This window comes from Danio rerio, chromosome 20, assembly GCF_049306965.1.
Source record: "Danio rerio strain Tuebingen ecotype United States chromosome 20, GRCz12tu, whole genome shotgun sequence".
Taxonomy (NCBI): domain Eukaryota; kingdom Metazoa; phylum Chordata; class Actinopteri; order Cypriniformes; family Danionidae; genus Danio; species Danio rerio.
The window spans coordinates 57473578-57487912 of record NC_133195.1 but is presented as its reverse complement, the minus strand read 5'-3'; the positions used below and the strand labels follow the sequence as shown (position 1 = coordinate 57487912).

The 14335-nt window shown below is 35.8% G+C and overlaps 1 protein-coding gene across 1 annotated transcript; it reads left to right on the top strand.

Annotated features, from left to right (window-relative positions):
- Positions 1-313: 313 nt before the first annotated feature.
- hsp90aa1.2 (heat shock protein 90, alpha (cytosolic), class A member 1, tandem duplicate 2) lies at positions 314-14335 on the top strand. The gene is made up of 11 exons (NM_001045073.1): positions 314-496; positions 1911-2066; positions 3569-3935; positions 4795-4928; positions 5922-6251; positions 7320-7485; positions 9242-9432; positions 10820-10967; positions 11472-11740; positions 13626-13959; positions 14201-14335. Exons 2-11 carry the CDS (start codon positions 1911-1913, stop codon positions 14308-14310), a joined length of 2205 nt encoding a protein of 734 aa, NP_001038538.1. The 5' UTR covers positions 314-496; the 3' UTR covers positions 14311-14335.

Genomic DNA, 14335 nt, shown 5'->3' with positions numbered 1-14335 from the left:
AAGTTGTAGCTGTAAACACTTATAGCAACAACCCAAAATATACTGTTTAAGTCTGTTAGGTTTACTGCTTGTTCTTTTTTTCAACATTGTTCTGTATATCTTTATGTTCAACAGATAAAGGTTTTGGGGGTGAGTACATAACGACAAAATTAAAATATTTGGGTTGAACTAATTCTTTTAATTATATTAAAAACGACCTCAACTTTTCAGTCAGAATTTGAGAGCGATCTAGAAAATTCATGCACCTCAGTCTTAGCACCGCCCCTTCAGCCGTTGTAGTGTTTGATTGACAGCCAGGTCCCTCCCTCTTCTTCTATTGGAAAAGCGTTAAGAAGCTTCGAGAGGGTTCAGGAGATCCGGCGGCTTCTCGAACAATCTCTGCCCGTGTATATAAGCTCGCCAGCGGACTCGAGAGCGACTAGAACCCGCTGACGCTGGAGAAGAGGAAATACAGCGAATAATTCAACAAAGAAACTCTCAGAATAAACCACTCGAGGTAAGAAGCAATTATAAACATGTCAGCATCTAAATACTCCAACGTTATATTGACGTTTAATCGCATTTAATTAATTTGTCAACTTACGTTTATATGACGGTTGCGATGCTAATTACATAACGAATTATCATTTGTATGTAAGCAAATGTGAATAATGTGCAAGTTTAGAGGTTTTGCTCCACTTTTGATTCACTGTTAATATATTTAAAGTGGGTTAACTTTAATAGTGATATGACAGCTACTTGAATTAAGTCCTCGGGACCATCTGGAGTTGATCAGTTTTACCTCAGAGAGGATTTACATCAGATTAAACCAAGCTATTAAAAGATTTACGATCAATAAACGTGTCGTGCAAGCATTTGAGCAAGTAGATTTGACGGTATGCTATTATTATAAGTGCATGTTTATTTAAATATGCTAACTGTGAACGTGCACGCTAATAATATAACGTTGGCAAACATTTGGAAGTTTAATTAGGTGTGAATTACCGGGTATTTATTGTAATTGCAGTGTGTCATACGCATATTTGTGTTTTATTTACAGTTAGGTGATGTGATGCGCTCCATGTTAATGAACGGAGAGTTTGGTAGCTTCTAGAAGCTGGTTATGCGCGCTCTCAACGGCAGGGGGCGCGCACTCGGAGGAAACGTGCGAACAGTGTGTTCTGGACACAATTCATGTGTTTTTATGCTTAATATAAATGAACTCTCTTGAGGACATCTTTTGCAGAGTGACACCAGAAAAGATTTTAGAATATTTTTTATCATGTATTTACACTAAAAATCTTATTTAATTTATGGTTTCTTTCGATTTTTAATAATATATTTATTATTGAAATATTCCTGCCATGAAAATAGCCTTTGGTACAGACATGGCATTAAATAAAAATAAATTACATTACATTATATTTTTAATATAACTCTGTTCTGTTCGAATTAAGTCTGGTTGTGAGGCGTCATGTGCTTCAGTGTATCGTAAACTGCTCAGTTTTTACATTTTATTTGCATATTATCCTATTTAGTTTCTTATATCTTCATTTATTAATACAATATTAAATGATTTATCTTCATTAATAAATTATTGTCAATTATTGTAACTTCAAAGATGATTGAATGTGCCTTTTTTCCAAAGTCTAAATGAGTAGAATAGATTGAACACACATCATATACGTTAACAAAATAAAGCACACAGATCAACAATAAACAAGTAAAACACAACATACAGACACAGTGTCATACATTTCATAATTTTTTTTCATTGTTTTATTGTTTTTATTTTTTATTTTATATATATTTGTAGAGTGTGAAATGCATAGTCCTGACATCTATATAGAATATTTTACAGACATTGAGTTTAAATGATTTTTTAATACTAAAATTTTATTTGAATATAGTAATTTTTTCCTTCATTTTAGATGCCTGAGGCTCACGAGCAGCAGATGATGGAGGATGAGGAGGTGGAGACGTTTGCGTTTCAGGCTGAGATCGCTCAGCTCATGTCTCTGATCATCAACACCTTCTACTCCAACAAGGAGATCTTCCTCCGAGAGCTCATCTCCAACTCCTCTGATGTACGTTTATCACTCCACACTTGCAGGAAAAGTACAAACAAAGATAAAAAACTGAGGGGTTTTCAGCTTGTAAAGGCCTGTTCATACCAAGCATTATAACGATAGAGATACGCAGTTAAAGTCAGAATTATTCGCGCTCCTGTGAATTTTTATTTTAAATGTCTCCCAAATGATGTTTAACAGATTCAGCAATTTTTCACAGAATTTCCTATAATATTTTTTTCTTCTGAAGTAAGTCTTATTTGTTTTATTGTGGCTAGAATAAAAACTTCAGCCCCCTTCAGCAAAGTTAGTGTTGGATTGTCTCCAGAACAAACCACTGTTATACACTGACTTGCCTAATTACCCTAACTTTACCCTAATTACCTTAGTGAAGCCTTTAAATGTCACTTTAAGCTGAATACTCGTTTCTTAAAGAATATCTAGTCTAATATTAGGATTAAAGAAATTAGAAATGAGTTATTAAAAATATTATGTATAAAATATGTTTGCAAAATTGTCTCTGTTAAATAGAAATTCTGTAGAAAATGTAAAAGAAATAATATTGAACTGGAGGACTAATAATTCTGACATCAGTTTTAGATGTAAAAATGGTTGAAAGTGTTAAAGAATAGCTCAGCACAACTTCATTAATGAAGATAAATATAGTCATATATTATATCGTAAATATTGATATTGTCTCTTTAGAAGGATTTTATAAAACACTGGCAGTCAATGAGAATCCAGTGAAAATGAAATATTTGTAACCTTCATATTAAGGCTGCACAATATAAAATTTCAGCATCGATATCGCAATGTGATCATTCGCAATAGTCACATCAGAGGATATGCAATGTTGAGTTTCTATTATAATTTTTCATTTGCGTGTCTTTTTAATGCATGTAAGTGTATAATGATTTTAAAAGCATTCAGTTATGAAAAACTGTCCCATTTATGATCTTAACTACAATTAATTTTATGAAATTGTTTTTATTTTCATCATTCAGTTATCGTACTTCAATACTGTTAGACTCAGGCCACGATAAAACACTTTATTTCAACTGTATCTTTTTCTTGATTATATTTATAGATTGCTATGCATACAAATACTCACAGCACATGCAAATACAGAGATAGCACAGACCACAACGGAAATGTGTCGGAGGTCCCCAGAAAGTTCATAGATTGTTTATTAGATTTTATGCAGATGCACTCTTACTGCAGAGTCATGCCAATCGATCTAACATTAGATTCTTTCAAAATAGAGATATTAATTCAAAGTAAAAAATATCCCAATGTTAGATTTTTCCAATATTGTGCAACTCTACTTTATATACACACTCTAGGGACCTCAGAAACTTATTTTATATCTTGTAAAAAGGGGCGTAATAGGTTTCCTTTAAGTAGCTATAAGTAAAAAATTTGTGTTAAATAATATTAAAAACGTATCAGTTTATTTCCACCATTGTTTCATACTGTTTGATAACATGCAACTAAAATGAACTCTCTTAATTTTCTATCAGGCTTTGGACAAAATCCGCTATGAAAGTCTCACAGACCCAAGCAAGCTGGACTCAGGAAAAGACCTTAAAATCGAAATCATTCCCAACAAAGAAGAGCGCACGCTGACCATCATCGACACCGGCATCGGCATGACCAAAGCCGACCTGATCAACAATCTGGGCACCATCGCTAAATCCGGCACAAAGGCCTTCATGGAGGCTCTGCAGGCCGGAGCGGACATTTCTATGATCGGTCAGTTCGGTGTGGGCTTTTATTCTGCGTATCTGGTGGCCGAGAAAGTGACGGTCATCACCAAACATCTCGATGATGAGCAGTACGCGTGGGAATCGTCTGCTGGCGGATCGTTCACTGTCAAAGTGGATAACTGTAAGTAACCCGCATTTTTAATGACATGCACAGATGCTTTGCATAATGATATAATGGCATTTTTTGGTCCTAAAATTTGATGTCAATGGATGGTTCAAATTAATTTAAGTTAGTAGTTATTTCCTAGCCACATGTTTTAAATTAATAATGTGTCAAAAGCCAAACATAATCTATACTTTTTATTCAGCAGAACTTTTCTTTTAATACAAAAAAAAAAAAAATTACAACTGTGATGTAACTAAATTTGGAATTAATAATGATATATATATATGTATATATATATATGGTCGAAATTAACCTTTAATATTAGCATTTAATATATTTTTTATTTTAAATGCAAAGATGACATTGGTTGTTATAAAAACTTGACATAAACAAATAAGTCACAACCTGTTTTTGTCTTCATATGACAAATTGAGGTTACCAAGACAACAGAACTTGTCATAAATCTATCATAAACATGATTGTCATGAAGCCGTTATAAATACCTCTTGAATATTTATATCAATAATATTAATATATATTGTTGACCTCAACTACAGTGGAACAAGTTAAATTTGTCATAAAAATGGCATTAAAGAATAATAATTTTGTTAAATATAATCTAAAAACGTTCATGACACATTTATAATGCCCTCATAACAATCATGTTTAGGACAGGTTTTGTAATGTTAATTGTAATAATTGTATGTTTTCTGACATTTTTTTTTTTTGAAAATGTATAAAGGCAAGGTTATATTATAAATTAATATTATATAAAAGGTCACGAGGGTGCATGAATCTTTACAAAATAATAAATTGCACAGGTCACTAAATTTTAATAATAACTGCAAAATACTGCATTTTTTATTCTCTGCAGCTGAGCCAATCGGCCGTGGCACAAAAGTGATTCTTCATCTGAAGGAGGATCAGACAGAGTACATCGAAGAGCGGCGGATCAAAGAGATCGTCAAGAAACACTCGCAGTTTATTGGATACCCTATCACACTCTTTGTAAGTGTTTTTAGCATCCATCTGTTTCTTAAAGGGACAAAACTGAAAATTGCATTGCGTTCGTTGTGTTTCAATTTCGTCCTCCGAGTCACGACTGATTTGTTGGAGAAGAAAAAAACACCACAGTGGCAAATCCCAACACCTCAAACTACATTTATGTCTGATATTTTTTTGATCTCATTAAATAGAGAGAGTGCCTGTTTATGCGATATTACCAACATGGGTTCATTCTGAAAACGTAGCCCTATATACATTTCTGGAGAATACGAATTGTGTAGCCAGAGGAATGTATGGCTGCATTTTGTCTTGTAAACGAACCCTATGGGGCGGTATGCTTTTTTTACGCAGTACCAGCTGAAGGTATACTTCCATGTGGATGGCTTTTTACAATCACTGGACAACTGTTACCAGTTTGTCCAGTAGCTCGCCATGTACATCGGCGGACTTGAGACCTAGAGAAAAGTTGACAGTTACGATGAGGTTTGAGTCTGGCGAAGAACATTTCCAGAAGGCGCGCAAGACAAAAACAGAAGCCAAAAAATAAATGAATCAGTGCTTTTGAAAACACTATTGGTTGGGTTTAGGGAAGAAGGAGGGTGGGTCAGTCAGTCAACAGTGGCCTCTGGTAGATTTATGTGAGAAGGGGCGAATGGCACTCACGAGAGGAATTTGAGATGGTAATTAAATAATAAAAAAATAATAATTCTATAAAAATGATTGATAATAAAGTTACAAATGCTATTAAAAGCCTCCGTCATAGGCCTTAAACACATACAAATGATAAACTATAATGACAAGACTACTGTGAAAGATCACACTGATATTGATGATGTGAATGCTGAAACCGTATATTGATCTATTGCACAGCCCTATACCTAATTCACATCTTTAGATGGAATCACAGCTTCTGCCGGTCAAACATTTTTATTTTTCAATACTCACTCATGCACACGAGTAAATTTTTTAATTAGCAACCATATCCTCTTGCTTCAGGTGGAGAAGGAGCGCGATAAGGAGGTGAGCGATGATGAGGCGGAAGAGGAGAAAGAGAAGGAGAAAGAAGAAGAAGAAGAGGGCGAGAAAGACGAAGACAAGCCTGAGATTGAAGACGTAGGCTCAGATGAGGACGACCACGATCATGGCGATAAGTGTGGCGACAAGAAGAAGAAAAAGAAGAAGATCAAGGAGAAATACATCGATCAGGAGGAGCTGAACAAAACCAAACCGCTGTGGACCCGCAACCCTGATGACATCACCAACGAAGAGTACGGAGAGTTTTACAAGAGCCTGACCAACGACTGGGAGGATCATCTGGCTGTTAAGGTGACTTAAGCTCCCGTAAAGTGCTTTGTAATGTGCATTTTTTTATTTAATGTTTGGCGTAATCTCAAATAAATCATGAAGAAAGGAAAGGGTGGGGTATTTACTTGCCCATCCCCCTTAAAAAAACAACCAGTAGCATTTAGTTTAATCTCAGTTCTGCAGGTGAGAGTGGTTGAGCTCAGGCGCAACAAACAAACTGCCAATGCGAAGAAGGGGATGGGGCATGTCATACACTAGAGAGCATTTGATTGGTCAGAAGATTTGATGAGTAATCTAAGTATATGAGGTGACGTTAAAAAAATCATTCGTTTAGGCGGATGTGACACACTGCAAACTTTATATCAGGTGTATATCTTCTACATGTGAATTTTGTGTTTTGGAGCACACCTGATCATAGATATCCTTACATTTAACATACTAACAATTAAGAAACGTATTGTAATATCAAAGGATCTTTAATTAGTTTCATAGCAAATATAAAATAATGTTATTCTTAAAGGTATTGTTTACCCAAAAGTAGCAATGTACTCGTCTTTAAGTGGTTTAAAACCCTTATAAAATGTCTAAACCCAAAAATAAAAGTAAGTTTCTTTCTTCTATTGAAAACAAATGAAAGAAACTGTAAGGATCACTAGCAATCGAGTGGCTACAGATTAATGGTAAACACGCAGATCTCAATGGACTACAAATCCACCATTACGTGGACTACAAGTTACAGTCATGCACCGCTCACACGCACCTGTTCCGAGTTCTGGTGATTATACACACAGAGACACAGCTGAAGCTCATTATTCATTCATTACAAGGACTATAAATACAGCTCGCACACACTCACACATCGGTGCTGGGTCTTGTAAATAGTTTTGTAAACATTACGACTTGTTTTTCTTGCCTAGTCTTGCTGTGTTTTTGACCTTCGTCTTGTTTGTTAATGTTGTTTGCTGCATGCCTGTCCTGACCAATCGCCTGTGTATTTGACTTCGACTCTGTATTACCCGTTTACCAAGCATTCAGCAGATCTGTAGTGTTAAAAGCACATTATTTAACTGTTGTGTTTTATTCTCGCAGCACTTTTCAGTGGAAGGTCAGCTGGAATTTCGCGCGCTGCTTTTTGTCCCTCGTCGAGCTCCATTCGATCTGTTTGAGAACAAGAAAAAGAAGAATAACATCAAACTGTACGTGCGCAGGGTGTTCATCATGGACAACTGTGACGAGCTCATACCAGAATATCTCAGTAAGTGTCTGATCACAAACACTAATATCAGGTTTAATTGGTTGATGTTCACATTTTATGCCTTAAAAAGTCTTAAATACACAGAAAAATTGTGTTGTAGGTATTAAATGATTGTAAATATGTCTTCATTTTAAATTTCTCTAAGTAAAGTTATCCAATCAGACAAATTACACACAATCCATCCTAATAGTTTTTTTGATGACACTTTGCAATAAGGTTGTATTAATGAATATTAGTTAATGCATTTACTAAAATAAACAAACAATAAGCAATAAATTGGGTACAGTATTTGTTCATGTTAGTAAACACTAATAAAAATACATGTTCATTGTTAATTTGTCAACTCACGATGCATAACTAAAGTAACTTGCATAAATTTGTATGTTAATAATGCATTAGTAGATGTTGAACTAGGATTAATAAATGCTGTTCATGATCATTCGTTTATTAGTTCATGTTACATTAACCAACGAAACATTATTGTGAAGTGTGCCCTAAATATAAGTTGTTTTTTACCTTGCAAAATGATGCAATTCACAACAGCTGTTAAACATTTTTACAGCAAATTATCTTAATTAAATTCTCTAATCAGGAAAAGAAATGTGCCAGTAGTGTGATCTGCCTTATCTGTATATATATATACACGAAATGAGAATCAATATACATTTAAAATGAAAGATGGCACATTTACGATACAAATCAAGTACATTTAAGAGAGTTTCAATTCAATGTTATCTTGGGGCAAACGTATCATCAGAAAATTTCTTTTGAATACTATAATGTACTGTACTGTACTATACTATATTGTATTATACTATACTTTAATGATTAGCGTCTAATATTTTGTGATGAAGTATGCTCATGTATGTTAATTGTAAAGCACTTGAAAATGAGTCTGGAAATTGCTTAGAAAGTGCTTAATACCATGATTGATTATATTGCATGCTGTTTTTTATTGGTAATTGAGATTTAGGCATCATCTAAAAGCTATTTAAAAAAAAAAAAAAATATATATATATATATATATATATATATATATATATATATATATATATATATATATATATATATATATATATATATAAGCTCTTCATTAATATATGATTTATTTGGACTATATTCGACTGAGATTACCATTGCTAATCAAAAGTTACATTTTGAAAATAAAGACTAACAATTAAGTTTTTATACATTAACAGTATGTAAAAAATGGAACATAATCTTCTTTACTTAATAATCTAATAATGTTTGGCATAAAAAGAAATTATTTTGACCCACACAATGTAACTTTGGCTATTGTTAAAAATCAGTCCATGCAACATAAGACTGCTTATGTGCTCCAGGCTCACATATGAAGCACAAGCTAAAGTGTTTTTTTTTATCAAAAGACCTATTGCTTGTAAGGCCAGGCAGATTTTTTATTTATTTCTGTTGCACATTTCATACACAAAGGTAATTAAAGTGCTTTACATAAACAAGAATAAAAAGGAAACAATGAGAAAGATCTGCTGTGCTTTGTATGTTGTATTTAGCTTGTAAAAATCCGAGAAACAATGTTCAAAATAAAGAAGGAAATAAAAGAAATATAAAATAGAGCAGATAAAATATAATAAGTAAAAAACAATACAGAATAAAAACAGATTATGTGTTAAAACAGGTATTAAAGAAATGAAAGATGCGTAGTAGATTGTGTGTAACAGGCAAAGTTTTATTACTGACAGGCCTGTTGGATGTGTGCATTTGTTTCTCCTTCCAGACTTTATTAAGGGTGTGGTGGACTCTGAGGATCTGCCTCTGAACATCTCCAGAGAAATGCTTCAACAGAGCAAAATCCTGAAGGTGATCCGCAAAAACCTGGTCAAGAAGTGTCTGGAGCTCTTCACCGAACTGGCAGAGGATAAAGACAACTATAAGAAATACTACGAGCAGTTCTCCAAAAACATCAAGGTGAAAACTCACACTCCAGTCTCATAAGACCTGTTCAGATGTGGGGTTTTTTTCTGCAGGGGTTTTAATGTTTGTCCACTTGAAAACATAATATCTGGTCACAAAAACCAAAATTTTCAACACAGGCTTATTGTGAAAACGTACCACTGTATACATTTCTGGAGAGCACAGGGGCTTTCCTTTTTCTGGATTGCTTTTGAAAACACTGTCGGTTGGGTTTAGGGAAGAGGGTGGGCGGGGGAATCTGTAGGTTGGTTGGTCGGTCAGTCAGTCAACATCTGTTTACCTGAAAACAGCAGGCATGAATGGCACTCGCGAAAACGAAAAACGTAGCTCCTGGGACGTATTTGGCGCATTCCAGAAATGCATAGAGGGGTACATTTTTTAGAATGAGCCTGGGTTGGAAACTTTCTGAAGTCTTCGGCCAGGGTGAACATTTTCAGAAAGTCTGAGTACAGTGTGGTCGTGTGGACAATCCTTTCTGATTGGCCAACTCTGCTGGGCTCACACCTAAAGCAGATGTGATTGAGGAAAATCCTGCATGTTCGCGAGTTCCATGACATTCAAACCGTTAATCCGCCTCTGTTCTCACATTGGCAATGACTTGTTACATGCAGTGTACTTGAGCAAATACCTAGAGTGTGTCTCAATCAGCACCCTTGGCGTCAGCTATTTTTTAAGTGCTGTATTTATGTCAAAAAAATAACTTAGTTTTGATCAAATATTAATCATGCACTTACTTAAATACAATTGGTCGATTAATATTCTCTCCAACATACACGAGTTGCCAAATCTGGTTGTTTACGTAAAATAGCTCTTTTATTGATGTCTTTTGGAATGATTTCATTATGACTACAGGCTTTATTTTTTCAATGACTAAATGAAAATTACTATTTATAATTACTATTAATGTCCCACAACTGGGTTGCAGCTGGAAGGGCATCCGCTGTGTAAACTATATGCTGGAATAGTTGGTGGTTCATTCCGCTGTGGCGACCCCTGATGAATAAAGGGACTAAGCCGAAGAAAAATGAATGAATGAATTACTATAAAGTACTCAACCTCAAAAGGTTTCAAACCATGTCTGAGTTTCTTTCTTCTACTGAACACAAAAGATAATGTACTGACAAAAGTGGAAGACCTGAAACCATTGACTGACATAATAGGAAAAACTAATACCATTGTAATCGATATTCACAGGATTTCAGCTATTTTCAAATTATCTCCTTTTGTGGTCAACAGAATAAAGAAATTCAGATGGGTTTGGAACAAGTAAAGGGTGTATAAATGATGACAGAAATGTCAGTTTCAGGTGAACTATCCCCTAACTAATCTGTGCATAACTGTGTATGACTCTGAGAGGTAAACAAATGCTGTTGTTTTACAGCTGGGCATCCATGAAGACTCGCAGAACAGAAAGAAACTGTCAGAGCTGCTGCGCTACTACACATCCGCTTCAGGAGACGAGATGGTGTCGCTCAAAGATTACGTCACACGCATGAAGGACACGCAGAAGCACATCTACTACATCACCGGTAAAAATACACTGATAACATACACTGGAAATACACTGCAGCAATCATCACATGAGCTAACTGCTTTATTTGAGCATCAGTCATATCAGTAATACAGTATCAGTATCTTCAGTCACTTAAACACTTAAAAACCAACATAGGAATGTTAATAAGTACAAATAAATGCCATCACAACTCAAATAAATACAAAAAAATGCAAAGTTTGATGGTTGCACTGCAAAAAATGTTCAGATATCTATAAATTTATTAAATCAAGAAGCATTTTTAGAAACATTATGTTAAAATAAAGCGAGTTCTTCCTTAAATCAAGCAAAATAATCTTCCGATGGTGTGAAATAATCTATTAAAGGTTAGTTTTCATGCTACTAATATTTTTAGCAGATACTTTTACTCTACTTGCACTTAATTTTTTTGTGCAATTAATAGTACTTGAATTTGACTCTGATTTTTTAATGCTCTTTCCACCACTGCTGAGTTTTCACCAATGTTTTGCATGTTCTGCAGGTGAGACCAAAGATCAGGTGGCGAACTCAGCGTTTGTGGAGCGCCTCCGTAAAGCAGGTCTGGAGGTGATCTACATGATCGAGCCCATCGACGAATACTGTGTTCAGCAGCTGAAGGAGTTCGAAGGCAAGAATCTGGTGTCGGTCACTAAAGAAGGCCTGGAGCTGCCCGAGGATGAGGAGGAGAAGAAGAAGCAGGAGGAGAAGAAGAGCAAGTTTGAAAACCTCTGCAAGATCATGAAGGACATCCTGGAGAAGAAAGTGGAGAAGGTAAAGATCCGATAAACCAACACTACAGTTCAACCTTATATATATATATATATATTAGTGCAGTCAATCGATTAAAAAAAATCGCACCTTTTTAAAAAAAATTATCGCAATTAATCACATTTAAAATACTGAAACTTGTAATTTTGGCTATTTAAATGTAAAATTAATGTAAACGCAAGACAAAAACTATTTGAATTCAAAATATTATTGTTTAATAGAATTTTTGTTTAACTTGTAACACAGATTTCTTCATGTAAACAACAAACCCACAATAAACCATCAAGATCCTGGCTTGACAGCCATATTTACTACAGAAATTAAAACACAGGCATGTTAATGACATTTAAATTTCAAAACAATTAATGCCAATAAAGAAAACATTGATTTCCATGTTGGATTCTAAGTGGACTGCAAAAAAATGCCAAAGTACAGGAACTGCAGATATGGAAAATGAAAAAGTATAATAATAAACTACAGAACACAAACTGTTGCACTCATTGTAAAGTTTTATTGCTGTGAGTTGAGAACATTAATTATAGAGTAGAAACTATTTTGCTTAATCCTCCTTTACATTCATCCAGTTGCTAAGACTAGGAGTATCCCGCAAGTGCACAGAGACTCCCAAATGCCCGCAAATTAATGATAATTTCTCGCAAACCGGTCGTTAAATACATTGCACACCCCTCTCGCCCCTACTCAGATACGTCGCTCACTCCACCCCTGACACCCCTCAACGGGCCTGACACAGACATACACACACACACACAACGCGCTGCAGACGTTTTGGCCCCAACGGCCTTCCATACTGAATCGACTCCCCTCAGATTCAACACGCATGATCACGTTCATCAAATTTGCTTAAACTAAGCGTCCTAAAGTATTACTGTATTTCACAAGGATTCTGACACAACAACGCGAAGCATACGCTTTCATTGCGTTCAATGAGGAAACACGCTAAACTTGGAGGGCTCATGCTGAAAGGCAGAGTAATGCCCTGACAGCTCGACTTCTCCAGAGACTTTCTGAGTACATTCACATAAGACACCAATACTCTGATTTTAATATGATTAAGATTATACTCTTATTAAAATTCTACCTTGTAGCCTAAGCAGCGATTTTATTACCTCAAAGGAACACCGAGTCACGAAATGCGGAGGATTTTCTTTCTGTTCGCCATGCGCTATCAACTTACAACAGAAGTCGAAAGTTAAAAATGAAACACCCGAAATTGCATGAAACTCTGGAGAGCCTGTGATGCGACTAATTGTTTTATACTGGAACTTGCCTTCAAAAAGTGCTTCCTTGGTCTTATCCACATTTATTGCATGTTGAACACACATCCAAGACAAAAACAGGAATTAAAAAAATCCTGCAACTGCGTTAATTGCGTAAATTTTTTTTAACGTGTTAATTATTTAAAATTAATCGCATGCGTTAACGCACTAATTTTGACAGCGCTAATATATATATATATATATATATATATATATATATATATATATATATATATATATATATATATATATATATACACACACACACACACACACACAGTAAACGAGTGTATTTCAGCACACACACACACTATAATCTGCCATTTTACTCCACTGAACTCCATATAAAAGACAGAAACTCTTCAGCACAGGCCGATCTAAAGGGTTAATGCTGACAACTGATGATCAACAGGAACAAGGACAAACTGTCCCTCTTATTCCTAACAGGGAAAACCAGCAACAGTCAAGAACACATGATTATCTGCTGTCATGGCTTTACAATCAATAAATGTGATTATAATGCAAGTCAAAAACAGCACCAACATAACCAAAGGGGAATCCATCTGAACACACACCAGGGTTAACAACTGTGTTTTTTTTCATTGCGTCAGGTCACCGTCTCCAACCGTCTGGTGTCTTCGCCTTGCTGTATCGTCACCAGCACATACGGCTGGACGGCGAACATGGAGAGGATCATGAAGGCTCAGGCCCTCAGAGATAACTCCACTATGGGTTACATGGCTGCCAAAAAGCACCTGGAGATCAACCCTGACCACCCCATCGTGGAGACTCTCCGGCAGAAAGCGGAAGCTGACAAAAACGACAAATCTGTGAAGGATCTGGTGATCCTGCTGTTCGAGACGGCGCTCTTATCCTCAGGCTTCACACTGGACGACCCGCAGACACACTCCAACCGCATCTACAGGATGATCAAACTGGGCTTAGGTGAGGCTCGCTTCCCGATTACAGTTTAGCTTTATTTCTGTAGGGCTTTCTATAATGTAGATTGTGTCAAAGCAGATAACATAGATGAAGATAAGAGAGTAAAAACCATAACATGTTCATCAGTTTCAGGTGTGAACGCACCATTACAGTGCTGAGAAAGCTGTACATGTGAGAAGCGTTTATTGGTTATGCTAATTGTAGATTGAAGAACTAAAGCGATCGCTCTGCTTTTTCTGTTCAGGCATTGATGAGGACGACCTGTCGGCAGAGGAGCCCAGTTCTGCCCCGATAGAGGAGATGCCGCCGCTGGAAGGAGACGACGACACATCCCGCATGGAGGAGGTGGACTGAGGAACACATCCAGCGTGTATTATTA

What these genes read in the sequence shown, in the direction of transcription:
- hsp90aa1.2 (NM_001045073.1), top strand. Translation starts at nt 1,911, where the DNA reads ATGCCTGAGGCTCACGAGCAGCAGATGATGGAGGATGAGGAGGTGGAG. An exon ending in CACTGTCAAAGTGGATAACT is followed by an intron (nt 3,936 to 4,794) that starts GTAAGTAACCCG and finishes TATTCTCTGCAG; the next exon opens with CTGAGCCAATCGGCCGTGGC. An exon ending in GATACCCTATCACACTCTTT is followed by an intron (nt 4,929 to 5,921) that starts GTAAGTGTTTTT and finishes CTCTTGCTTCAG; the next exon opens with GTGGAGAAGGAGCGCGATAA.